At 35.8% G+C, this 27,475-nt stretch overlaps 1 protein-coding gene across 2 annotated transcripts in view; it reads left to right on the top strand.

Annotated features, from left to right (window-relative positions):
- Positions 1 to 27,475, top strand: part of ADAMTSL3 (ADAMTS like 3) — a 339,164-nt gene that overhangs the window by 93,719 nt on the left and 217,970 nt on the right. For both annotated transcript variants that reach the window (XM_055326615.1, XM_055326614.1), the window contains exon 4: positions 3,411 to 3,538. In XM_055326615.1, the coding sequence (XP_055182590.1) occupies positions 3,411 to 3,538 (128 nt within the window). The remainder of the gene's footprint in view (positions 1 to 3,410; positions 3,539 to 27,475) is intronic.

Below are 27,475 nucleotides of genomic sequence, written 5' to 3'. Positions count from 1 at the left end.
CGGTTGAAGGCAACAGACTATTTGAGAAAGCTAGGATAGGGCTCTGGTTCCGTCCGCAGAAGCTGATGGAGACTGGAGGTCCCCTGCACTGGGAGGAGGTCTAGTCCAGGAAGGAGACGCTGTGTCAGTGTAAAGAAGGATGCACAAATGTGCAGGTGCAGAAGCGACTCTGGTGGTGCTTTATTCTGGCACCATGGAGCTTTTTTTCTGAATGTTTGTGCTGTTTTCACACTGCTGGCAGAAGAGGGGAGAGGTGAGACAAATTGGGAGTATTATTGCTGCTCTTTGAGTAAAGAAGCATGTATAAGAAGGGCAGGAAGACCAGCTGGCAGAAAGCATCAGTGGGGTTTCAAAGCAAAATCTCTTCTTCATCTTCACGGCCAAGGACAAGAGAAAAACTCAAGGATCCCTCTTGAGATATGATTTTTCCCTGTTTTCTTAGGGGGGGAAATATCTCACTGACCCAACCAGAGAAACCAAATGCCTGCATTTATAACATGCCTATTTTAGTTATTTTAGAATCAAGATTTTTTTTTTTTTGTAAGTAAAGGTGGAGAAGTTATGGAAAGAAACCTGACTCTAACTATAAACTGAACAGATGGGATAGTGGGAATAAAAACAAATTAAAACAATATTGCAAAGAACTCTCAACTTTCATTTAAAAATATATATGATGATGTTTTTCAACTTTTCACATTCAACCTATCGGTAGATCGAGTGACAAAATGAAAACTAAATTTCAGCTGTGTATATTTTAAACGTTTACCTAAATGATTTGGACTTACCAACCTAAAAGTCCAGATGAATGTATTAAATGGCTATTTTTGTTCTTTTATGAATTAAAACTTTATTTTATGGGATAGACAGGACACAGTTCCATTTGGTGACGTTTAGTGTAGAAAATTGAACTGAACAGTGATCTAATTAGAACAGTAAATAGTATGGATTTAATTAGTCCTTATTCCTGATGACAGATTTGATCGGTTGCCAGATATTTATCCTTTCCTTTCGCTCGACTGTTACTGAACTATTGCCTCAAGCAGGGCCAAGCACTGTGCTATAAATAGGTAGCTTGGCAAGAAGCCATGAAGCCCACTGACCGGTGAGTCTTGGGTGGAAATTATTGGAAAACCCCTCCTTGGTTCATTATTTCGTTTCACTATTGAAAGTCCTTTCTACAGATACCCATCTTAATCTAAAAAAACTTTTTTTTTGGTTGGATGAGGTAATGTGGTCTAAGGGCTTAAGGCAGCCCATGTAATATCTAGTTCAGCTGCTCAATGTGGTTTTATTAGTATTAGGGTTTCCTTCATAAACGTTTCTGTTCTCCCACTTACAGCTTCCCTGTGAAATTCTCTCTGGCTTCAGCTATTCTGTGTGTCACTAGGATGTGGCCTTCGTTTGCTTGCCTGCAAACATTTACTTCAAATATTAAAGTTTTCACTTAAAATTTTTTTTTCAAAATGCAGAGAAGCAAAAACAGAAGATAAAATCACTCAAAGTTCTCGCACCTGGAAGTTGCCATGGCGAACATTTTAAATTAACTCACTCCTTTCTCAGAGCATGTACACAGTTACCTGTATGAAAAGTGACACAGACTTATCCTGTGCTCTAAGGATTGACTTTTATCCCCTCTTTCAGAAAAAAATTTTTGGAGAAAGATATTTTTTTAAAACATGCAAGTTTGGATGAAACTAACATCCATTATAGCACCACCTGGCTTCATCAGGTGTAATGTTTTGTCATATTGGCTTCAAATCTTTTATGAGGGTATCGAGGCTATAAGATATTCAGTTGGCACTCCCTTCTGTGCCTTTTGAGGATAATGTTTGCTCCTAGCTCTATATCTTTCACTCTCAGAGGCATGTTGCTCCTTCCAGCCCATATACTTGTCCTTGTGGTATGCATTTTGTATGTACACTGCATCTTTATTTAAAGGGTGAAGAGTTAGAAAATGCCTTATGTGTTTTTATTTTACTGGAAATTTTCCAGTCTTTTCTTTTTCTTTTTTTCTACCTTTGTTGACCTATCTAGGACAGTCTTGCCTATGTTGAATCTGTAAAGACTATGAATCTATACTTTTTCTACCATTTTATGGTTTCAGTGCTTTTGATAAAAAGCTCTAATATATCTGGAAATTATTTTGGTGTCTTTTGGGAATAAGTCATCTATGTTTTTTTAAAAAATTGAGTAATTAATTTCAGAGAGTGGGGGAGGAGCAGAGAGAGATTCTCAAGCAGACTCCACACTGAGTTTAGAGCCAAACTTGTGGCTCAATCTCATGACCCTGAGATCGTGACTTGACCCAAAACCAGGAGTTGGATGCTTAACTGACTGAGCCAGCCAGGCACCCTGCTTTTTGTTTTGTTTTAAAAGACATTCATCACACTGACTCATAGCTCCATCCTACCTCCTTATACTGGGATCTGTTTCTGGACTCTCTCTCTCTTTTTTTTAATTTAGTAGATTTTCACTGCTTATCAATATGCCAGCACTCTACTCTTAATTGAGGCAATTTCCCTCCAATTTCCCTTCTTTTACAGTTTTTTCTTGGCTCTTATAGACTTTTACTCCACCAAATGAACTTTGGAATCATTTTGTTGGGTTACAAAAAAATTCCCTTGGAGATTTTGATTGGAGTTGTTATAAATTTATGGATTAATTTGGAAAGAATTAACATGTTATGGTATCAAGTTCTACCCATTTAGGACTATGGTATATTTCTCCATTTATTCAGCAGAGCCTACTGTAGGCCACTTAGTGAAGTTTGTAACTTTATGTAAGTAATACACATCATTTCTTCTCCATCTACATCTGTCTATATATTTTTAACTTACACATGTCCTCCTCTTTCCTCCAGAGTATCCCAACATAGTCAATGGTGGCCATTCCAGAAGATCCTGGTGGATCCCCAAGGCTTTTGTTATTTTTTTGGCAGAGGGATGGAGCCCTTTTCAGGGGATTTCACAAATACTCCTGCAAAATGATTTCCTTGGAGCTAGCGCTCATCTGTCTAGTGGAAGGTCAAGCCAGGATTTCATTTCAGGTGCAAGAATGTCTTAGGTAGAGGCTGGGACCCTGCATGTAGGTTATAAAACATAACTTAGTCTATTTAAATTTTGGAAGGATAAAATTCCAGATTTAAAACTGAGCTTAGAAGCTGCCTCGACAAAGCCTTCATAAGGTAAAAAGGTACTCATGTGACACTAGTTTCCATATAAAACTATCGTGTGTGTGTGTATGTGTGTGTGTGTGTGTGTGTGTTTAACATAGCCATTCCAAAGCAAAGCATCATTAGGCCACTTTGTCCTCTGGGAACCGCTTAGAATAAGACTCTGGAAAAAGCAAGGAAGCTTTGGGATAGTTCTAGCATATTTGTCTATAATTTATTGTGTTTTTTCACATTCTAGACCTCAAGAAACACTCATTCGGATGAAGACAAAGACAGCAACTGGGATGCTTGGGGCAGCTGGAGTGACTGCTCTAGGACTTGCGGGGGAGGAGCATCATACTCTCTGAGGAGGTGCTTGACTGGGAGGTCAGTGATGCTTTCATCTGCTCTTTTCCATGGATTGGCAGTGCCTTTGAAGGATTGCACTGGGGTGACAGTTTGGCTTCTTGGCTTCAGAAGGCACTAGGATGGTGATAAGACATCTATCTATAAATATTAGTCATCCTCCAGTATCATAAATAGTAATGGCCCCATTTTCATGACTGTGGCCATAGTCCATCCACATGAGACTCCCAGCTCAAAGGAGCCTGGGGGCACTAGACACTTAAAGCTTTTCAGGAGGGAAGGCCAGCATGTTAACTCACTTGCCCCAAACTGTCAAGACTAGGAAGAATGGCTCAGGTCTTCTGGGTTCTACCCTTGAGTTATTTCAATTTTAGTTCATTTCTTGTTCACTTTCTCTGAGCAACCCATCAGCTAAGAAGGTAATTCAAGTTCTTTTTTCATTATATTTAATATAAACATACCTAAGGGTATGTTTATAATTCTCAATACCTTGAGGTATTAATAACATGTTAAAATGTAAGATTGGCTTCTTTAAAAAATCCTAAGTTTGTAAGAAGCTCACACGCATCATTGCTTTTGGGACAATTTGAAGTAATCCTTCATAGGGTGGTTTAAATCCTAGCCAAGGGGATCCCTGGGTGGTGCAGCAGTTTGGCGCCTGCCTTTGGCCCAGGGTGCGATCCTGGAGACCCGGGATCGAATCCCACATCAGGCTCCCGGTGCATGGAGCCTGCTTCTCCCTCTGCCTGTGTCTCTGCCTCTCTCTCTCTCTCTCTCTCTCGCTCTCTCTCTCTTTCTCTCTCTCTGTGACTATCATAATAAATAAAAATTAAAAAAAAATAAATCCTAGCCAAGATTTACCTCGACTGTCAGGTAAGACAGAGCCCCAGGTTGATGGAACCTGATGTCCTGGTTCTGGACTAAACGAAGGTTCTAGGGTCACGGCAGCTGTCTTCATATTTGGGATATTATAAAGCAGAAGGGTAAGTTGATTCTCCCTGGTGATGTCAAGGTGTATGTAGATCAGAAATGCAGGGAGAAGATATTTTGTCTGGCTCACATTATATGGGATATTAAAGCTGTAGGAAAGCAGGGGAAGGTCATGGGAGGCACTGTTGATGTCATTACCCCAGGCTGAGTTCCAACTCAGAACACTGGGCTCTAAGTGAATGGTTGCAGAACTGAATCCAGGGATTAGTCTTGCATAGACACCCTTGTATACCTTCTCCTGTGCTGTTACCTTGAGGAGGAACGAAGGCCCTGTGACTCTAAGTGCATCATGCTGTGTGGAAAGATACCAGGATATTATGCTGCACTGGCATATATTGATTCCAGTAAGGCCTACGGTAGGAGGGCTGTGTGCCTGTGGGCAAGGGCCAGGGAGGGACTTCTCATGTGTGGAATAAGATTTTTCCCACTGCTGTTCAGTCACTTGGGGGAGAAGTTTCTAGCATAGAGTCTGGTGTGTGGAAGGTATGACTCTTCACCACTCTGTGGCCTCCAGATCTGAGGGGTCTGAATAATTTGCAATCATTGGGGTGTTTGGTTGGAAAAGGAGTGGGGTTTATTTGTGTTTGTTTTAACAGTATGTACTTGAATTTGTTAAAAAGAATTGGAGGAATATATTAAAGACCATGAATGACCACTTTCATCATTTTGTCATACAACCAAAATGCTTACATATTTATTGGTTATTTTATTAATTAAAAATGACTTTGATTTTGTCTGGAATATAATTTTGGTGAGGGATCTATTTCAGTGTGTGTGTGAATTTGCATATTCTCCCTCCAAACAGGGGTCAGCTGATCATTAAACACTTCAGATAAGGAAGGGAAGTTGCTAAGCTTCTTCTGTCTTTTCTGCACCTATTCAGGAAGAGCAGTTTGGGCATAAGTAGAGCAACAGGGGGAGTGAGTACATATCGGTGCTCTGTGGTTTGACAGATATTTAAAGCTGGGTCCTTCTGTTATGAACACTTTGATGGTTTTCTCTGAGACTCTGTTTTCTCTTTTCTCCCAGTCCCTTGGCATGTCTTGCTAACAGCACCCTTGAGATGTGCTGTTCACAATCCTATCTTAGTACGATCGCTCTTTCCTCAGCTCTTGGACAATGAGGCACACTCCAAATGTCCCTCTGTTGATGTCTACCCACCCCTCTGTGGCCATCTTGGTAGGTTCCTAAGACAGCGTGTTGCCTGTCTTGCATGTGGCCCACCTTTGGCTCACCAGAGACCCGCCTATGAACTTTGCTAAAAGAACTCGAAGTTCTGGGATTTAGTGCAGCAATACCTGCTCCTCATACACAGGCCTACAGTGAATCTCTCTGCCCTTATATTTCTCAGGTATGAATTAGCCACCAACCAACTGCAGGACACACAGATTGAATTCTTTAAGTGGGGTCGCTAAAATTTCATCCCCCTGATTTGGGGTTAGCAGATTGAAGCCTTCATTCTTTTTTTTTCTTGGTGTGGCAGAATGAAAAGTAGGATTATAGCACAAATTTCTCAAAGAAATCTTCAGAAATCCTTCCTCTATGTAATCCTCCATTGAGGTGTCTTTCTTACCAGACCCTTTAAAAAATCTATCTATCTTTCTATCTATCTATCCATCCTCCACTATAGTTAACATAGTGTTATATTGGTTTCAGGTGTACAGTGTAGTGATTCAGCAATTCTGTACATTACTTGGTGTTTACCATGATGTACTCTTAATATCCTTCCCTCATGCCCTCTCCCACCTCCTTTCTGGTGACCATCAGTTTGTTCTCTATACTTAAGAGTCTGTTTTTTGGTTTGTTATTTGTTTTCTTTGTTTTTTCTTTTAAATGGTATTTGTCTTTCCCCGACTAATTTTTTTCACTTAGCATTATACTCTCTAGATCCATCCATGTTATCGCAATACCAGGATTTCATTCTTTTTTTATGGCTGAGTAGTACTCCATTGTGTACACATCTTCTTTATTCACCTATTGATGGATGCATGGGCTGCTTCCATAATTTGGTTATTATAAATAATACTGCAATAAATATAGAGGTGCATATATCTTTTTAAATTAGTGTTTTTATTTTCTTCAGGTAAATACCCAGGATGGAATTACTGGATCTTTTGGCAGTTCTATTTTAATAAAAAAAAATCTTCATACTGTTTTCCACAGTGGCTACCAGTTTGGATTCCTGCCAAAGTGCATGAGGGTTCCTTTTTTCCACATCCTTGCCAACACTTGCTTTTTTTGTGTTTTTAATTTTAGCCATTCTGACAGGTGTGACATTGTGGTTTTGATTTGTATTTCCTTGATGATGGGTGGTATTGGGTATCTTTAATGTGTCTGTTTGCCATTTGAGGTCTTCTTTGGAGAAACGTCTGGATTGGATTACTTGGGAGTTTTTTGGTGTTGAGTTGTATAAGTTCTTTATATATTTTGGATGCTAACCCCTTTATTAGATATGTCAGTTGCAAATATCTTCTCACCAGGCCCTTTTTATGCCTTAACATATGCAAAGAGTTTAACAGTTGTGAATTAGACTAGCACAGAGGCTGCCCTCATATTTCTTATAGTTAAGGGAGTGGGAGCAGCATGTGTAAAAGTGCTGGAGCAGGAAATGAATATTCTTGGAGAACAGCAGACAAGGAAGAAAACAGAATGGGCCAATATTGAAGAATAAGGTAGATTTGTAGGCCAGGGTAAAGAATCTGGTTCTCAGACTTAAATTTCAAACACTAGTAAAAATTTTTTAGAAAGCATATTTGGAGTTAATATAGGTTGTCAATTTTTTATTTAGTCAATTAAGGACTAAAAAATTGAACAAGCAAAACTCACCTGTGGCCTATTATCACAGACTCTTTAAAAAAGAATTAGAATCATAATATTTTTGTTTTAACATCTAAAAGTAGGACATACTCTTAGATTTATAAACTTGCCTTTAAATTGAATTCATTTAGCTTTATAAAAATCCACTGTTTTCCTCTTGTCTCACTTTGCTTTGGGTTAATAAAAACTATTGCACATATTAACAGCTCAGTGATGGGCAACTGGGAACCAGAAATTGTAAACATAGTCATTGACTCAGAACTTGAGATTCTAAGATCCTTGAAGGAAGCAATATGTAGAAAAGTGATTTTATCTGAGATATACTTTTCATCCAGGAATTCCCTGATTCATAAGCTGTGAGAGGCAGAGAAGCCAAGCAGAAAGCAGTTACAAAGAGGTTGAGAAGATAAGCAGATTTATTGACAGTCTCAGGGTCCTGGAACATAAAAATTGGGTTCAAGGCCCCAGTAGACACTTGAGGTGATAAATTGGTATTCCCGAAGGACTATACCCTAAGAGAAAGAAAAAAAAAACAGTCTTAAATAGACTAGATGTTATTAAGACTGAAATCCGGCTTTGAATAGGCTCAGTCCTAATTTGAGTGATGAAATGTGTTGTGATTCCAACTACTTCCAAGAAGCTTTTAAAAAACCCTAAAATACCCTGGAGGAAGAAGACATCAACCAGCGATTATACACATTTTCATAGATCATGCCCATAATTTAATAAAACATTATCAGTCTTACCATGAGACCAGATCAAGAGGTAAAACAGACAATAGAAACAGGTACTGGAGCTGTTAGATCTCTGTGTTAAAAAACAACAACAAAACAAAAACTCTGTAATAAATATGTTTATAAGAATAGATGACAAAATACAGGATTTTACCGGAGAGCTGGAATCCATAAAATAGAATCAAATGGAAATTTGAGAACAGAAACATATAACTAAAATTTTGAACTAAATTGAAGAGAGTATAGGTTTATAGAACTACCCTGGCTAAATTATAGAGGAGGAAAAAAGGGAATAGAATAAAGGATATATGGTATAAGGTGAAAAAGTCTAAAGCATGGGCAATTAGAATCCTAAAAAGGAAAGAGATAAAGAATAGAGTAAAAGCACTATTTGAGAGATAGTGGCCAAGAATTTCTTAGAGCTTCTAAAAATTACTGCTATGAGATATTAAGCCACAAAAGTTAAGAAGCTCTGCAAACCCCAAACAGAATAAATACACACAGTGAAATCTTAAAAGAATTGGAGAGAAAAGATACATTATCTTCAAAGGAGCAAAAATAAGATTGACTGATAAATTCTTATTAGATGATAATGAAATGGTCTATTTGACATCTTGAAAGAAAATAACTATTACAATAGAATTTTCTTTTTTTAAGGTTTTATTTATTCATGAAAGAGAGAGAGAGAGAGGGAGAGAGAGAGAGAGAGAGAGAGAGAGAGAGAGAGAGAGAGAGGCAGAGACACAGGCAGGGGGAGAAGCAGGCTCCATGCAGGGAGCCTGACATGAGACTCAATCCCAGGTCTCCAGGATCACTGAAGGCAGCACTAAACCACTGAGCCACCCAGGCTGCCCTAGAATTTTCTATGTAGGAAAAATAGCCTTCAAATGTGAAGATTAAATAAAGATATTTTCAGACAAATAAAAACTTCAGGATTCTTTGCTACCTGAACTGTGTTAAAAGAAGTGCTAAAAGGGACTTATTCAGCTAGAAGGAAGATGTTCCCATATGGAGAATGGAAATGAGGAGGAAATGAAGAACAATTGAGAACAAAAATGTAAATGATGGGGCACCTGGGTAGCTCCGTGGTTGAGCATCTGCCTTTTGTTCAGGTCGTGATCCTGGGGTCCTGGGATTGAGTTTTACACAGGCGCCCTGCAGGGAGCCTGCTTCTTCCTCTATCTACCTCTCTACCTCTCTGTGTGTGTCTCTCATGAATAAATAAATAAAATCTTTTAAAAATGTAAATGACTATTAACCATTTAAAGTAATAATAGTAAGTTTTGTGGGATTTAAGTATATATAGAATTAAAAAGAGAGGGAAACCATGACATGAAATTTGGGAAGGGGGCAGATGGAGTTAAAGTGATCTAATGGTTTTGAATTGCCCGGAAAATATAACTAACTTACATTTGACTTTTCAAAGTCAAGGATGCATTTTGCAATTTTTAGGGTTACCATTGAAAGTATAATAAAAAATTATATAACTAACAACCAACTATCATAGAGAGAAGTAGAATAGTGATAAAATATTTGACTCCAAAGCATAATAAAAAATTATATAACTAACAACTATCATAGAGAGAAGTAGAATAGTGATAAAATATTTGATTGACTCCAAATCTTTCTCACAAAAGAGAAAACTCAAGGAGAGAAAATGGAACATAGAGTACGTATGACAAATAGAAAACAAATGGTAAGATGGTAGATTTGAACCCCCAAATATATCAGTTTTTACATTAGATGTATATGGACTATGTAGTCCAGTTAAAAGATAAAAGTAGAGGGGAAAAAAAAAGTAGTTAGAGGGTAAAACAAAAATTACACGCTGTTAACTAGAGCCAATATTAAGTATAAGAACACCTGAAAAGGGATCCCTGGGTGGCGCAGCGGTTTGGTGCCTGCCTTTGGCCCAGGGCGCGATCCTGGAGACCCGGGATCGAATCCCGCGTCGGGCTCCCGGTGCATGGAGCCTGCTTCTCCCTCTGCCTGTGTCTCTGCCTCTCTCTCTCTCTCTCTATGTGACTATCATAAATAAATAAAAAAATTAAAAAAAAGAGCACCTGAAAATAGAAGTGTGGAAAGAAGCTATAACACGTGACACTAATTAAAAGGAAATTGGTGAAGCTATACAGGTGTTAAAGTAGAGACTAAGGAAAGAAACATCAGAAATAAAGAGGAATCATGAAAAAATATCAAAACTTGGAAGATGTACCTTAATCCATCCTTATAGGCAAGTTTATGACCCAAATACATATATTAGAAAAGACTTGGATGAAACAGTTAATGGTCTAATCTTCTATTTAAGCAATAAGAGGAAGTTTTTAAAAATAAGTATATATGTGGTGTGCTTGAATGGCATGGTGGGTTATGCATCTGACTCTTGATTTTGGCTTGGGACATGATATCAAGGTTGTGAGATGGAGCTCCATGTTGGGCTCCATGCTTAGAGTGGAGTCTGCTTAAGACTCTGTCTCCCTCTCCCTCTTCCCCTCCTTCCTGCTCTCTCTCTCTCTCTCTCTCTCTCAAATAAATAAATCTTTTTTTTAAAAAAAAGTGTGTGTGTGTGTGTGTGTGTGTGTGTGTGTGTCTCCAAGTCCCTATACTTCAAATACTAGGGGTCTGGATTAGAGTCAGTATTTGATCAAGTCCCTTGTTAATTCCATTCTGGACCTTCATGGAAAAAAATGCCCTTCTGACTGGCTAAGAATCATTGCCCTGAAAGTACTGCAGCTCTGGGTCAGTATCTCTATACTGGGAGATCAACAGGAAGCACAGTTGAGAGCATTCATGGGAAGAAATTTGCCTTTCTGCTAAACAAATTTCTTTTCTATGATTTTTGTGACTTTCCTTTTTATTTGGAGATAGTTTCTGCATTACCTATCTTATATGTGACCCTTTCAGAGTATTGTAGTCCAAGTAGGCACTGAGACTTCACAGGGACCCCATCCAGTGGGATCTTATGTACTTTTACATTTTTGTCTTATCCTAGCCACCCCCATGCTATTAATTGCCTGGAATCTGGCTCCATGGTCCATTTTCATTTACTAATTATAAGTAGGTTCTCCTACAGATCTCTTTGGCTTAATTTAAAGTCAGGGTTCCTTTCTCTATACAGTGAGTATTATATTTATGCACTCCCTTTAATTTATTTAGACTTGCTTACAGTGTATCTTAAAGTTCCTGGACTTCCAGGTATGATATAGAGATCTCCACTTATTAACAAATTGGGTTGATCATTTCAGTATGCGTTTCTAAGGTAGGAGGAGTTCAATATATGTGTTCAGATTACTATTTCTATTTATTTTATTTTATTTTTTTATTATTTCTATTTAAAATCTTTTTTTCTGTTATGTTTTTCTCTGAAATATTAGCCCTGGAAATTTGGAAATTATATATATGATCTGTTTTTTTTTACTGATGATTAAATTGAAGATGTTTAAAAATTGTATTTTAATAATTAAAACTATCAATGCCAATGCCAATAATAAAATAGTTTCTTCTGATTTCTCTGATGTAAGATGATGAATATTTTATGTTTTTCCTCTGTTTCCACTTCTTGGGTTTTGTTATTATTGTTTGAGATTTGATACTCCATTATTGGCACCAGCATTTTCCTTTATATTTTTTCTTTTGTAATCATATTTCAGATCTTTGTTGAAACTTAATTGTGTCTGTGTGCATACATGATTTCAGTGCTCATTATGAGTCTTCTTAGCTCTTCATTTTGAATCATCACTTTGTTGGCAGGGATATGTTTTGAGCTGTGCTTCTGGAATTTTAATGTGCATATGAATCACCTAGGGATCTTGTTAAAATATACACTTTGATTCAGTAGGTCTGGAGTGGGGCCCAAGAGCTTTCATTTCTAACAAATTCCCAGGTGATGTCAATGCTGCTTGTCCATAGACCACACTTCAAGCAGCAGGGCTTTATAGCCTTTTTAATTTCAGGAAAAAGATGTGGGTCTTATTCTTTATGAGTCCTTATATATCTGAAAGTATCTTTCTCTTGCCTTCACACATAAATAGTGAATGGCTTATTTGGGTATGAAATTCCTGAGACATAAATTTTTCTTCCCAAGACCCAGAAGTTCTTTTTTCCATAATGTTTGGTGTTGCTGCTCATAGAGCTCTCAGACCAGTTTGATTTTTTTTTGATTTTGTAGATAACCTATTTGTTCTGTCTGGCAGCCTATAGGAGACTTAATTTTTTTCATCAAGTCAAGAATTTTACAGGTTGTGTCTAGCTCTTAGTCTTTTAAAATTTATTTTTCCTTGGCACATAGCAGCTATTTTTGTTGTACAGATTTAGATTCTTATTTACTGTAGGGAAATTTTTCTTCTATTGTATCATTCACTGTTGATTCTTGCCCCTTTGCTCTGGCTCTCATGAACATCACTTATTTCTGTCTGCTTTCCACTTTTATTGTGTTTTCTCCAATCACTTTCATCTCCTTTGTCTTTTTTGTATATTTGGGATTGACTTCTCAAGATCCTTGCCATGTGAATTTGTGTGTGTGTGTGTGTGTGTGTGAGAGAGAGATCAATTTATTGACTTCTAATGAAGTTTAAAAATGCTCTATGGCATATTTCTTACCTTTCATTCTTTCCTTCACATTAAACCTGGCCCTTTTCTGTGTCTGCTGTCTTAATCATCTGCATCATATATTATATGCTTTTGGGTCTTTTTTGGGGGTATGATATCTGGCTAATTCTTACTGATTGGTCGAGGTCACCCTCATTTAGGAAACCTATCTTGACACCTTACTATAATTTTGAAGTTCCTCTTTTGTGCTTTTTAGATTGTTGGCAAAATGGGAGTCCTTTTAGTGAAGGGTCAAAGACTTTACCACTCCAAGGTCTAACATAGTATCTAACATGGTATTAGGACCCAAACAGTGCTAGTTGAGTGGGTAAGTGAATGTGTGCTCACTATCAACTTGATATTTTGGTCAATGCTCTTCTTTCTGACTAAAGCTTCCTTTTCTCCTTTTTCTGATTGATGCATAGTTGATCTTGAAAAACTTTTTTGAAATCTTCACTTCGTCCTTTAAGCATTTGTTGGCAATTCCTGTTCTTTACAAGGTTATGTGCAACTCTTCTGTGTTTCCATGGGATCTTGTGAATATTTTTTATAAGAGTGTTTATTTCACTGTGTTTTACTTTTCTGTTTCTACAACTGAGACCAAATTTAGGTGGCATAGATTGTGTCTTTCATCTCTTTATTTTATGTTCAGTGTTACTACTGACATATATTGGAAATATAGTAAATTTTATTTTATAAATAAATAAATGAATTAATAAATCCCAGGGTTGGTTAAAAAAAAAAGCCTGCTTGACTACAGTATAGACCTGTGAAATAGAGAAGGTTGGTCATTTTGTAGAGCATATTGAAAGCTAAGTTGGGGAATATGAACATTTTACAATGAGATTTTTTAAAAAGTTTTTCCATGTTTATTTTTTTCAAAGATGTACAGTTACACAATTTAAAGAGCCAAATAGCTCAAGGAGGCTTAAGGTGAAAAACAACAATCTCTGGATCCCTTACTCACCATGGCTTCATTCCCCAGGGGCGACTGATTGTTTTTACATTTATTCTAAATTTCTGATGCTTATATTACAACTTCTTGATTGTTCAGTTGTAAGCATTATCTATTAGAGTCATACTTTGGAAGATGGGGATTTTAGAAATCTCTCACACCTCTAGTTCCCTGAGTGTGCATGTACATTTGTACACACACACACACACACACACACACAGGCAAATACTCTCTTACTTTTAGTTCCTCATCCTAGGGTCATATGCAACTTTGGCTAGACCATTGTTCAATGTTTAAATTATTATGACTGTGATTTTTATACTATTCACAGCTGAGCCATGTAATATAGTCTGATTATTTTTCCTTTCCTAAGTGTATTTTTCTTTTCCCTAGAATCCATAATTAGCTCTTCATTTGTTTGCTTGCTTTCTTCGTTTTCTACATTTTTATCACTAATTCAAAAAACTTAGTTATTCTAATTTTCACAAATTTTTCTAATTTTCATTCTCTTTCGTCTTCTCTTAGACTTCTTTCCTGGGTAATTCCCAACAGCCTTAAGTTGAACTAGTTGCTCTCTACCTAGGAACACAGGGCATCCTGAGTCTCATCTTCCTGTCATCCTGCATATGTCATTTACATCTCTCCTGGGTTCAATCTTCTGTTCCCTAATCACTTCTCTTTTTTTTTCTTCTCTTAACTTCCTCCTTATTTTTATGGAGTACGTTTTTTAGGAGCTTCCTGGATATCTGAATATGTCTTTATTTTACTCTTAAAGTTGAAGGATGGTTTTCCAGGTACAGAATTCTATAGAAATAATTTTCCCTTAGGAACTCAAAGGCATTGCTTCACTGTCTTCCAATACAGAGTGGTGTTATTGTGAAATCTGAAGGCATTCTGATTTCCTATTCTTTTTTTCCTCTTCTCTGTATGTATATAAAAGCATTTGTCTGCTCCCAGTTTTCTGAACTTTCATAATGCTGGTCTTAGTGTGGGTCTCTTTTCCATCCATTTCACTATGGACTTTTTCACTATGAAAATTTATTCCTTTAAGACTTATTTCTTTGATGATTTCTTCTCTTCATTTTTCTCTATTCAAATATTAGACTTTTTCTTTTCTATTTATCTATTTGCCCAATTTTCTGGGAAATTTATCTATATCTACATCTATATCTATATCCTTTTTCTGAGGTTTTTTTGTTCCTTGAATTAAAAAAAAAATAGCATTCTATCCCTAATCTCCAGATGCAGTATATTTTCTTTTATCTCTGAGCATATAAATAGACTCTTTGAGGAGGAATTTTTCTTCTCCTCACATAGATTTAGTTCCTTCCAAATTACTGTTTTTGATTTCATGTTTGTCATTATGTTTCTTGTTAGAGACTTTTCTAAGATTTCTGGTAATCCTTGTGTATTCATATTTAAGAAAAAGAGTCGTGAGCTTGATTGTAGGAGGTGTGCTTGATCTATCTCATTGCCTGATGTTGCTCTAGGTGTTTGTTGGGGGGCTGCTCTGACTTGTCAGACAAGGATCTTTTGATTCCAATAGCCTGGGAACCAAGTGGAGCTGAAAGCGGGGGTCTCAGGTCTAAATATATGATTTTTAAATTTAATCCCTATTTTCAATATGGTTCCTTTGCCCTTAATTGAACCAAATTATCTCTCAGTCTGGAGACTTTGTTTTACCCTCTTTAGATAATAATGTGCAGTGTTTTGCCAAAATATGGAAAGGGAGCTGGGCATCTAACTGCTCCTTAGGCAGACTTTCAACCAGTTTTACTGTTTTTGGCTTCAATTTTATCCCATTTCCAGAAATATCTGATGTGTCTTTTCTGGAGCCTTTTGTGAATTCAGCAGAGCAAATTGAATTGCTTTTAAAAATTCCCCACTGCTGTCTTTGGACTTTCTTTCTTTGGTCTGTGAAATCCAAACATGTCCTTAATATGAAGTAGATACATAGCTCCATAACTATTATGGAAATTGAATTCATAATATAAAAACTCTTGACCCCCCAAAAAACAATCTCCAGGCCAAGATTGTTTCACTGGTGAATTCTACCAAGTATTTTAGAAGAATTTGCACCAATTCCACACAATTTTTTCCAGAAAACAGAAGAGGAGAGAATACTTCCCGATTCATTTTATGAATACAGTATTAGTCTAATATCAAAATCAGGTGAAAACTATACAAAAAATGAAACTACAGACCAATATTCCACATACATATAGATGTAAAAATGATTAATAAAGTGCTATCAAATAATACTTAGAAATATATAAAAGGAACTATATACTATGATCAAGTGCGGTTGATTTCAGGGATGTAAGGCTGGTTCAATATTTGGAAGTTAGCCACTGTAATCTACTCAGTTATCAAGCTAAAGAAGAAAAAATTCATAGGATTATTTCAACTGATGCAGAAAATGTATTTGAGAAAAGTCAACACCAATTCATGATAAGGAACTCTCAGAAAAATAGGAATGGAAGGGAACTCCTCAGGTTGATAAAGAATATCTAAAAACCTATAGTTAACATTATATGTTATAATCATGGTGAAAGACTGAATATTTTTTCCTTGAGGTCAATAATAAGGCAGAAGAGTCTATTTTCACCACTCTGGTTCAACCCAATGTAATAAGGGAAGAAAATAAAAGATATGTTAATCCAGAAGAAGAAATTAAACTGCCCTTATTTGTCAATGTAGAAAATCCCAGGGAATGTACAAAATAACTCCTAGAACTAGCAAGGTCACAGGATGCAAAATTAACATGGAAAAGTTATTTTATTTCTCTTTGTTAGTGATGAACACATAGAAACTGAAATTAAAAACATAATACTATTTACAGTTACTCAAAAAATGTTAAATAGTTAGGTGTAAATCTAACAAAACATGTATAGGGCTTGTATACTGAGCACTACAAAGTGTTTATGAAAGAAATCAAAGATCTAAATTAATGGATACAAGTATGTTCATCGATTGGATGAGTCAACATGGGAAAGAGGTCAGCTCTCCCCAGATTGGTTTATAGATTTAACTCAATTTCTCTCAAAATTCCAGTAATATTTTTTTGTAGACTATTCCAAAATAATTATTCTAAAGCAGTCTTATTCTAATATTTACATGGGGAGGTATAGGCCCTAGAATAGCTAAAACAATTTTGGAAAAAAAAAAGATGGAGTAGGAGGATCAGTCTACCTGATATAAAGTCTTATTATATAGCTACTAATCAAAGCTGTTTTATTGGCAGAGGGATGAACACATAGATCAGTGGGAGAAAATATTTGCAAACCACATATCTCACAAAGGACTAGTATCTAAATTAAGAAACCTTAAAAATCAATAATTTAAAAACAGACAATCCAGTTAAAAAATGAAGACATAAACCAAAGAGGATGTTTCACCAAAGAGGATGAATATATGGCAAATGAGCACATGAAAAGATGCTTACCATCGCTATCTATTAGAGAAATGCAAATTAAAACCACAGTGAGATATCATTACATACTTAGCTTAGCTAAAAGAAAAATCGTGACAATATGAAATACTGGCAAGGGTGCAGAGGAATCTGATCACTCATATATTGGTGGGAATGTAAATTGGTATAGTCACTCTGAAAAACAGTTTCTTTTAAAAGTAAATATACAACCCAGCAGTTGTACTTTTGGGCATTTGTACCAGAGAAATAAAATTAATACTTTGTTCTCATAAAATTTGTATGTGAATGTCTATAGCAGCTTTACTTGCAATATCCACAAAGTGAAAATAACTCAGATGCCCTTTGGTGAGTGAACAGTTAAACTGTGGTACTTCCACACCATGGAATGCTACACAGCAGTAAAAAGAAATGAACCACTGATACATGCAACAACCAGAATGAATCAACACAGAAATTGCTGGGGTGAAAAAGTCATTCTCCAAACATTACAAACTATATAGTATTCTTAAAATGACAAAAGGTATGGAATTGAAGGACAGATTAGTAGTTGCCAGGTATTAAGGAGGAAGTGAGAGTAGAAAAAAAGAAGGTACAGCTATAAAAGGCAACTTGAGAGAAACTTGTGATGATATAAATGTTCTGTATTTTGACTGTATTAATGTCAGCATCCTGATTCTGTCATTGTACTATACTTCTGCAAGATGTTATCTTTGAGGGAAATAAGGTCAAGTGTACAGGATTTCTTTTCATTATTTCTTACAAATGCATGAGATTTACAATTATTTTAATTTTAATTTTTTAATTTTTAATTTTTTTGATTTATAATTATTTTTAAACAAAAGATTTAAATTAATTAGAAAAAAGCACCTAGAAATTCCAGGTAAAATAGGACATAAATCTTTTTGAAAAAGTAAAGCTGAGTAAAGAAATATTCTATGTCCGTGGATACACTCAATATCGTTAAGATGTCAGTTCCTCCCAACCTTGCCTATAGATTCAATGCAATCCCAATCAAAACCCCAGCAAGTTATTTTGTGAGATATCGACAAACTGATTCTTTTTATTTTATTTTATTTTCTGGTGTTTTCATTTTCTTTGTTTTTTTTTTTTTTGTTTTTTTTTTTTTGGAGTTCGATTTGCCAACATATAGTATAACACCCAGTGCTCTTCCTGTTAAGTGCCCACCTCAGTGCCTGTCACCCAGTCACCCCACCCCCTGTCCATCACCCTTTCCACTACCCCTATTCCTTTCCCAGAATTAGGTGGTTCCTCAAAGAGTTAAAAATAGTGCTACCCTATGACCCAGCAATTGTGCTACTGGGGATTTACCCCAAAGATACAGATGCAGTGAAAAGCCGAGACACCTGCACCCCAATGTTTATAGCAGCAATGTCCACAGTAGCCAAACTGTGGAAGGAGCCTCAGTGTCCATTGAAAGATGAATGGAGGGACGCCTGGTGGCTCAGCAGTTGAGTGTCTGCCTTTGGCCTACGGCGTGATCCAGGAGACCTGGGATCGAGTCCCACATCGGGCTCCCTGCATGAAGCGCTTCTCCTCCCTCTGCCTATGTCTCTGCCTCTCTCTTTCTGTGTCTCTCATGAATAAATAAATAAAATCTGAAAAAAAAGAAGGATGAATGGATAAAGAAGATGTGGTGTGTGTGTGTGTGTGTGTGTGATGTGTGTGTATATATATATATATAATGGAATATTGCTCAGCCATTAGAAAGAACGAATACCCACCATTTGCTTCAACGTGGGTGGAACTGGAGGGTATTATGCTGAGTGAAGTAAGTCAAACTGATTCTTTTTAAAAATTAGGCAAATCAAACTCCAATAAAAGATATTTAAAAAATTATTCAATTAGCCAATAAATTCAACTAGCCAACATATAGTTCATCATTAGTTTCAGATATAGAGTTCAGTAATTCATGAGTTGCATATAATATCCAGTGCTCATCACAACTGATTCTAAAATTTATTTGGAGAGGCAGATCCAGAATAGCCAACACAACAGTGTAGGAGAAGGATAAAACCGGAGGATTGACACTATCTGATGTCTAGACTTAACTATAAAGCAGTGTAATCAAAACAATATGGTATTGGTATTGGTGAAAGAATAGACAAATAGATCAATGGAACAGAAAAGAGAACTGAGAAATAGACCCCCATAAATATCGTCAAGTGATCTTTGATAAAGGAGCAAAGGCAGTACAATGGAACAAAGATAGTCTCTTCAACATATGGTGTTGAAACAACTGCACATTTGCATGCAAAGAAAAAAAAGAACTCAGATATAGATTTGCATCATTAATAAAAGTTAACTCAAAATGGATCATAGACATAAATGTAAAACACAAAACTATATGTCTAGAAGATAACATAGGAGAAAACACAGATGGTCTCGAGGGTGGCAATGACAATGACTTTTTAGATACACTACCAAAGACATTTTATTAAAATTAAAGCCTTCTGCTCTGCAAAAGACAATGTCAAGAGAGTGAGAAGACAAATCTCAGATTGGGAGGAAATATTTGTAAAAGACACATCTGATAAAGAAATATACAAAGGTCTGTTAAAGTTTAATGATAAGAAAATAGACAACCTAATTTAAAAAATGGGCCAAAGCCTTTTACAGGTACTGAACCAAAGAAGATACAGAGATGGCAAATAAACATATGGAAAGACATTGCACTCTATATCATCAGAGAAATGCAAATTAAACAGCCGTGAGTTACCACTGCATTTTGTTAGATGGCCAAAATCTGGAACACTGACAACACTACATGCTGGTGAGGATGTAGAACAACAGGAGTTCTCTTCATTGCTGGTGGGAGTGCAAAATGGTGCAGCCACCTTGGAAGATAGTTTAGCAATGTATTTAATACTCTTACCACTCTAGCCAGCAGTTGAGCTCTTTGGTATTTATCCAAAGGAGTTGAAAACTTTTATCCACACAAAAACCTGCACATGGATGACTATAGCAACTTTGTTCCTAGTTGCCCAAACTTGGAAGCAACTAAGATGCCCTTCAGTAGGGGAAATATTAGCCATAAAAAAAGAATGGAATCTTGCCATTTGCAACAACATGGATGGAGCAAGAGGTTATAAAGCTAAGTGAAGCAAGTCAATCAGAGAAAGATACATATAATAAGATTTCATTCAGATATGGACTATAAGAAATAAAACAAAGAGAAAAGAAACCAAAAAATAGATTCTTAAATACAGAGAACAAACTGGTGGTTGCCAGAAGTGAGGAGAGTGAGGGGGTGGGTGAAATAGGTAGAGGGGATCAAGAGTGCACTCCTCATGATGAGCACTGAGAAATGTATAGAATAGTTGAATCACTATATTGTATGCCTGAAACTAATCTAACATTGTAAGTTAATTGGATAGAAACCCCACAACATTAAAAAGTCATAATAAAAGAGTATAGGTGAACCTAGAAGAAATTAAAGGAAATCCACAGAACCAAAAAAACAAACAGGTAACTGAATGCCAGATCAAGAAGCACATAGCTTGATTCTGTGCCTCTCTGGGGAATGGCGAGGGGATCTGCTGGTGTCTAGAACTCAGGTTGTTGAGCTTTGATTCCTTCATAATCACAAGAGATCAAGTCTTGAGTGTAGATGAGGCACAGCATAGGGACTCCACCATAATATAAAGGCAAGACAAAAACAAAACAATACAAAAATTAAAAAAAAATTTAGAAAATTTTAAATCCTTGGTCTCAACACTGAATTTAAAAAGTTTCCACTTTGGAATAATGAACCCTTCCCCTAAGAGTCTAAGGTACATATATATTGATTTACATATATTGTACATATTGAGTTGAATGTATATATCCCATATGATTGTGGAAGCTTTGAGGTGAGAAATTAATATGAAAAGTAGTCTTGTAACCCTAGATAGCTCTGAGGCTACTGGCAGTAATAAAAGATAGGGAAGAGCAGACCACCAGGGCAGGCCCTATGGGATTCCTATTTCTATCAATAGATCCCTTAATTAAGATTAGCTTGTAATCCTAAAACACATAATACAAAAGGAAATATTTACCATGAATAAGTACCATCTGGCACAGCACTGATGATGTAAGAGAGAAAAATTATAGTTATCTAAATTGATGCAATTTTTTTCATGATTGAAAAGAAAAATTTAGCAAACTGGAAATAGTGGTGTACTCTTTTAATCTACAGTAGATTTCATTCCTCATAGTAAAATATGATCACATTTTCTCTATTAGGTATAAAATAAGAATGCCTGCTGTCATTGTTTATATGTATTATTGTTTTGGAGGCCTTGCTCTGTATAATCAGTTAAGAAAAAGAAATATAAAGTTTAAGAATTAGAAAGGAAGAAATAAAGTTCTCATGATTCAAAGACTACCTGATTATCTAAGAGAATATCTAAGAATATCTACACATAAAAATATAGGGCTAATGAGAGTCCTATTACTGTAAACACAATTAATGTATAGATAACAGCCATATTCTTATACAGTAGCAAGAACTGAGAAAGCAGAATTTCAAAAAGATGCCATTTTTGCTCCAACAATACATAAGGTATCTTGTAAAAAATTCAGTAGATGTACAAGACCTTTATGAAAGATTTAAAATCTCACCTAAATAAATGGTGAGATATAATATGTTCCTAAATAGGAAGTCACAACATCATAAAAATACCAGTTTCCCCCCAAATTAATCTTTAAATTAAGTGTAATTCCAATTCTAAGAATCATATCAAAATACAAAGGTAATGAAAATAGTTTCTCAAACAACAATATAAGTAACTTGCCCAGACACTAAAATTTTAAAAATTTAACTACCATAGTAGCATGGCGACAAATTATAGACCAATGTAACAAAATGAAGAGCCAAGAAACAAAAACAGGCATATATGAGCATTTGATATATATTAGAAGTGGCACTAAAAATTTGTAGAGAAAGGGTGGATATTCAATACATGGGGCTGAGGTATGATTATGGATATCCAAAGGAAAAATATTAGAAAATATCAATACACATTAAAAATACATTCTAGGTACATTAAAATCTACTTATAAAGAGCAAAGCTTGAAAACATTTAGAAGAAAATACCAGAGAATGTATTTATAGTCTCTGGATAGTGAATTATTCTTTAACCAAGATACAAAGAGTTTAAGTTACAAAGGAACATATTGATAAATTCAGGCTCACCATGCAAACACTTTTGTATCATAAGAATATACTATAAGCCAAAAGAAAAGCCTAGAGTGGGAAACTCTTGACAGTGAATATAGCCAATAAGGGATTAGTATCTGAAATATTTAAGTAACTTCTACATACCAATAAAACAAAAGCAATAACAAACTTGTAGAAAATTGAAGAAAGAATATGGATAGGCAATTCACAGAAGGGGAATCTGCATAGTCAAAAACAAATGGCAATATTAACCTCATTAATAAAAAGACATTGAAAAATACAAAGTGAGATATTTTATATCCTTCAGATTGGGAAAAATGCCAAATCTTGACCTAGATGTGTGAAAATAAGAGCCTTCCTGTACTACAAATGGGGGTTAAAATTGATATTCTCACTTTGATAGCAATTTTTCAATATATCCAGTAACAGTGAAGGTGTAAATGCCCACAACAGAACAGTCCCACTCAGGTATATATCCCAGAGAATTGCATGCAGATATGCCTAAGGAGATTGTGTAAGTTCGCTTACTGCAGAATCTTCATAAACTTTAGGAAAATTGACCAATAAAAAATTAAAAAGAATTGATGAAAACATGATGATTTATTTATACATTGGGTTTCTATTGAACCATAAAAATGAATGAATTTGAGTTGCACCTATCAACATGGATGTTCTCAAAAATTGATAGATTTTAAAAAGCTGCAGAAGGTCATGCACACTGTGATACCATTTGCTTAGTTGTCTCTGCAGAGGGAGACAAGGGAACAGAATGGAGGAGGTTTGGCAGGGGACTTCCACCAAGTTTGTAATGATACATTTCTTAAAAATAAATTTAAAAAAACTTAAAGAAATGATGAGGCTTGCTAGTGGGTACTTGAGTTTCTGTCATTCATACTTTTTTTGCTGGACTTAAAAATATTTCATAATAAAATACTTGTAAGAACACAAAACAATTCAATTACAAATATTGCTACTTGATTTTGAGTGTCCAGTCTTGAAGTAGTGCTTGTTTAAATTTTCTTTTTTAGGACTTTGGTGGTTTTTTTTTTAAGTTTATGCAGAAATCTTAACCTATATTCTGAAATTTGCTCTTAAGCCTGAGAATCCCCAAATTTTTTTACTCCCTGAGTTCATCTAATTTGAACAAATATATCGGGCTAGAAAAGATCCTAATCAACTATTAAAAAATTAAATGAGAGAATAGTGTGTTCTGTGGTATTTGTAGTAAATGTATGGTGATATATATCGTGTCTCTGGCTTGTGCCTGGCATGGGGCCAGGTCCATGGCACACCCACTCACTCCATGTCTCCGATGAGAAACAGGGACAGTAACATCATGTCTCTGCATAAAAACTGAATTAAATTAATTCAAAAGAAGGGCAGCAGATGCATTAATTCACTTATCCCTGTTTCCCACCTTTTAGGCAGCCTAAAACTTTAATCATTCCTGACCCACTCCCATATTAAGAACTTTTACTGTCATTTCGAAAGTACTCTGAGATTCTTAAGAAGGAAACCTACTTCCCTTGGAAAGCTTATCAGGTCTCTTTATCCTAGAAGAACCTTAGAGACTTGTTAAATCTTCATAAATATTGAGCTCCGTGGTCAATTTTTCTTGGAGAAGGAAGGTGGAGGTGATTACATATAAAATCAAACAAAGAGCCATCCCAGAGCTTTTGAAAGCATTTCAATGCCTTCTCTTTTTATCAGAGTGCTTATTTAAATTCATGATTTAGGGAAGGGGATGAATGCAGCTATTTTGCTCATTTATTTTTTGTGGATAATGTTATTTCAGGATTTGATTATATTTAAATATACAGTCAGTGCTTTTGCACTGCAGTGCATACCCCAGCCAGAATGTCTGCCTTGCAGAAGTTTGTAACTTGATATGCTAGTCAACTGCCAACCATGGGAAACAGGTTTAAGTTAACTACTATTTAAAAAATTAATATATTTTTATTCTTCAAAACACATGCTTCTCAGTCTTTAAGACACTAGTATTTGAGTCAATATATCATCAAATGAATGTAATAAATTATACTGCTATAAACTCCAGGGAAATTTTATTAATGTTTTTAATGTATCCTCATGTGGAATCAACATATGTTTTTTATATATTCATAAATTTATGGCTTCAAAAATCTCCAATTTCAGGGTGTTATGAATGTTGTAATGGATAGAAAATACATAATTGTGAAATGATGTTCTTGAATTTTCATATACTCCTGATAACCATTAGCTCTTGCATACAATAATTAGAATGAAATTAAAAACTTGGAAGTAATGTTTCTGCAGCTCAGTTGCTTCGGGCCAAAGAATTATTTCCAGAATAAGCTGGCAGGTTCCTGCTTGGGGAATTAGGACTCCAGTGTCCTTAACTTTAAAATAACTTGAATTTCATTTTTATGCCTGTTTCATAAAGTGGTCATTCATTTTCATACTAAATTGTAACCAAGGCATACCACATCAATAGAGACCAGTCACTGAGTTTACTGTGTGTTAGGTTGAAGTGAAGTAGAATGTTAAAAATGTTGGCCAGATGGTTGGGTTAAAAAAAAAAATCTGACTACTGATTTGTTAGGGGAATTAAGAGACAGTCTCCTTGCATCTTTATATCCACATCCTGGTACTTAGTAGATTCACCATAAGAAGTTGTTGGAGAAAGAATGAGTCCAGAATGGTACTTTAGATTTTGAGAATTCATGACATAAAATGCTCTTTTTCCATACCACTTCATAGCATTTGTAGTGGGATTTGTAATGGAGATATACTCATGTTTTAGGTTTAGATTTTCAGACTCACCAGTCAAGATGCAAGTTTGTGCCTCCTGGATACTAGGCTTACAATCAGGACACAACAGATGGCAGTGAGGTATAGACCATGACTGTATGGTCTACACTGCAGACTGAGACACAACCGTAAGCTGTTTTCAAGGATAAGTTCTTTCCTTTTAGTTTTAAATTTCTTTTCACAAAAGTAGTTTTGTTTTCATTTAAACAGTTAAAGTTAAGCAGTTGGCAAATGTGCATCTGAAATAATTTTTCTGAAGTTCCAAAACACTTTTAAAGAAAATGTCACTCTTTGTTAGGTTTTGATATTTTTTTTTATATATCAGTACTTAATTCAAATACTGTCTTAACATGTATCTTTGCAATTTGCCTGCTTTCTGGACACGAGAATTAAAAGCCTTTTTGGGGTCTAAGTCAGTGGGGTACAAAAGCTTTTGGTTATCACCTTCCTAATCTATTAGCTGCTTTCCTCAGTTGGGACCTTTCCAAAATAAACAGAGTACTTTACCCCTTTCACTTTTCCTGTAATTTATTTTCTTCTTTTTCTCCACACATAAAAGCACAATGAAATAAGTTATGTAAGTACATGACCTTGTCCACTGGCATAGCTGTTGTCTCCCAGGAGAGTGGCGTCACTTCCCCTTGACCAAGAGAGAGACTTCTCCACCCTAATACTGGTTTCTCCGCCAGCCTCCCAGCTTGGCGCTTCCTGAATGCTTAAAGTTTGATGTAGCCTCATTGAAAGCTTAATAGATTTCTGGGTCATGTACCTATGACAAGACACACAAAAAAGGAAATAGGCAGGGTTACAAAATGCTAAGACCTATTACGATAACATCTGGGACAATGTTCTAATCCTCAAGTCATGAGAATTCTATTAAACCAAGGGAACTAGTTGGATACCTTGTCTACCTTTTAGTTCAGAACTTTAACTGTCATTTAGATGATGCTTTCCGAGGCAGCTGCAATGCTGTTTTTCTCACTTCCAAACTTCTTCCTCGCAGAGGCCTGTCTCAATAATCCCATTAGGGGTATGTGCTCCAATTGGAACAGAAAGGGAGGTGAGTTATGGTATGAGATGTAAGTGGTGAAGGGTGAGTTTGAGAAGGATTGTAAAGAAATAAGTGGAAAGCAAGATCAAACAGTATCAGACATGATAAATAAAATACAAAATAATCACACCATTAAAAGAAAATTGGTCATGTGGAGGATGGATCTGTCAAAACTCATAAAATTGTATACCCACCAAAACATGACTGTATATAAACTTAAAAAGTACAGGCAAAAGAGAGGCAGCATAAATAACCATAAAATGTAATGTTTGTACAGCAATGTGGATATACTTAATGCTGGACTGTTTACCTAAAAATGGTTAAGATGGTCAATTATGTGTATTTTACCACAATGAAGAATGTTTAAATTCAGGACTACAAAAAATGTAATGTTTGTATAATGGACTATTATTTAGTTATTAAAATAATTTCTCCAGAGAATTAGTAATAAAATGGGGGAATGCTTCTTATATTAGATTAAAATTAATACAAAGTTGAATTAAATATGCTTTCACATCTGTAAGTCATGCAGAAACACTGGATGATTAAATGCCAAAATATTGAGAGGGAAGGTCTTGGCGATGGGATTTTGAAAGATTGATTATTCTCTTTTATACTTCTTGGCATATTATTAGTTTTCACTTACTCTTTTTGTAATCAGTAAAAATGGAGTCATCAGCAAATAGGTGCAGTGAATTGTGTATTACTGAAATAGATTATCAGTCATTTCATATAGGCTCCGATTTATACCAGCAAAAAGTCAGATCCACTCAGATCCACTTTTTTCTTTTTATAGAGAGGCAAGGGGGGTGACAGAGGGAGAGAAAGAATCTCAAGCAGACTCCCCACTGAGCATGTGAGCCCAGGGTTCAATCTCAGGACCTGAGATCATGACCTGAGCTGAAATCAGTAGTTGACTGCTTAACTGACTGAACCACCCAGTGCTCCCACTCAGATCACTTCTTAAAAATGTCTATTCTTCTAGGACTAAATATTTTATTTATTTATTTTTTTAAATAATAAATTTATTTTTTATTGGTGTTCAATTTGCCAACATACAGAATAACACCCAGTGCTCATCCCGTCAAGTGCCCCCCTCAGTGCCCGTCACCCATTCACCCCCACCCCCCTCTCCTCCCCTTCCACCATCCCTAGTTCATTTCCCAGAGTTAGGAGTCTTCATGTTCTGTCTCCCTTTCTGATATTTCCTACCCATTTCTTCTCCCTTCCCTTCTATTCCCTTTCACTATTATTTATATTCCCCAAATGAATGAGAACATATAATGTTTGTAGGACTAAATATTTTAAAACAATTGAAATATATCAATTGACTTTCAGTGCAAGATGATGAGTTAAGCCTGTGTTTAGCTTTCTTTGCTGCAAATCTGTCATTGAATTGACCAGGAAAACAAAAAGGTAAAA

This window comes from Nyctereutes procyonoides, unplaced genomic scaffold, assembly GCF_905146905.1.
Source record: "Nyctereutes procyonoides isolate TBG_1078 unplaced genomic scaffold, NYPRO_anot_genome, whole genome shotgun sequence".
In the NCBI taxonomy this organism is placed as follows: Eukaryota; Metazoa; Chordata; class Mammalia; order Carnivora; family Canidae; genus Nyctereutes; species Nyctereutes procyonoides.
The sequence above is the reverse complement of the archived record's forward strand: the minus strand, read 5'-3'. Positions and strand labels throughout refer to the sequence as shown.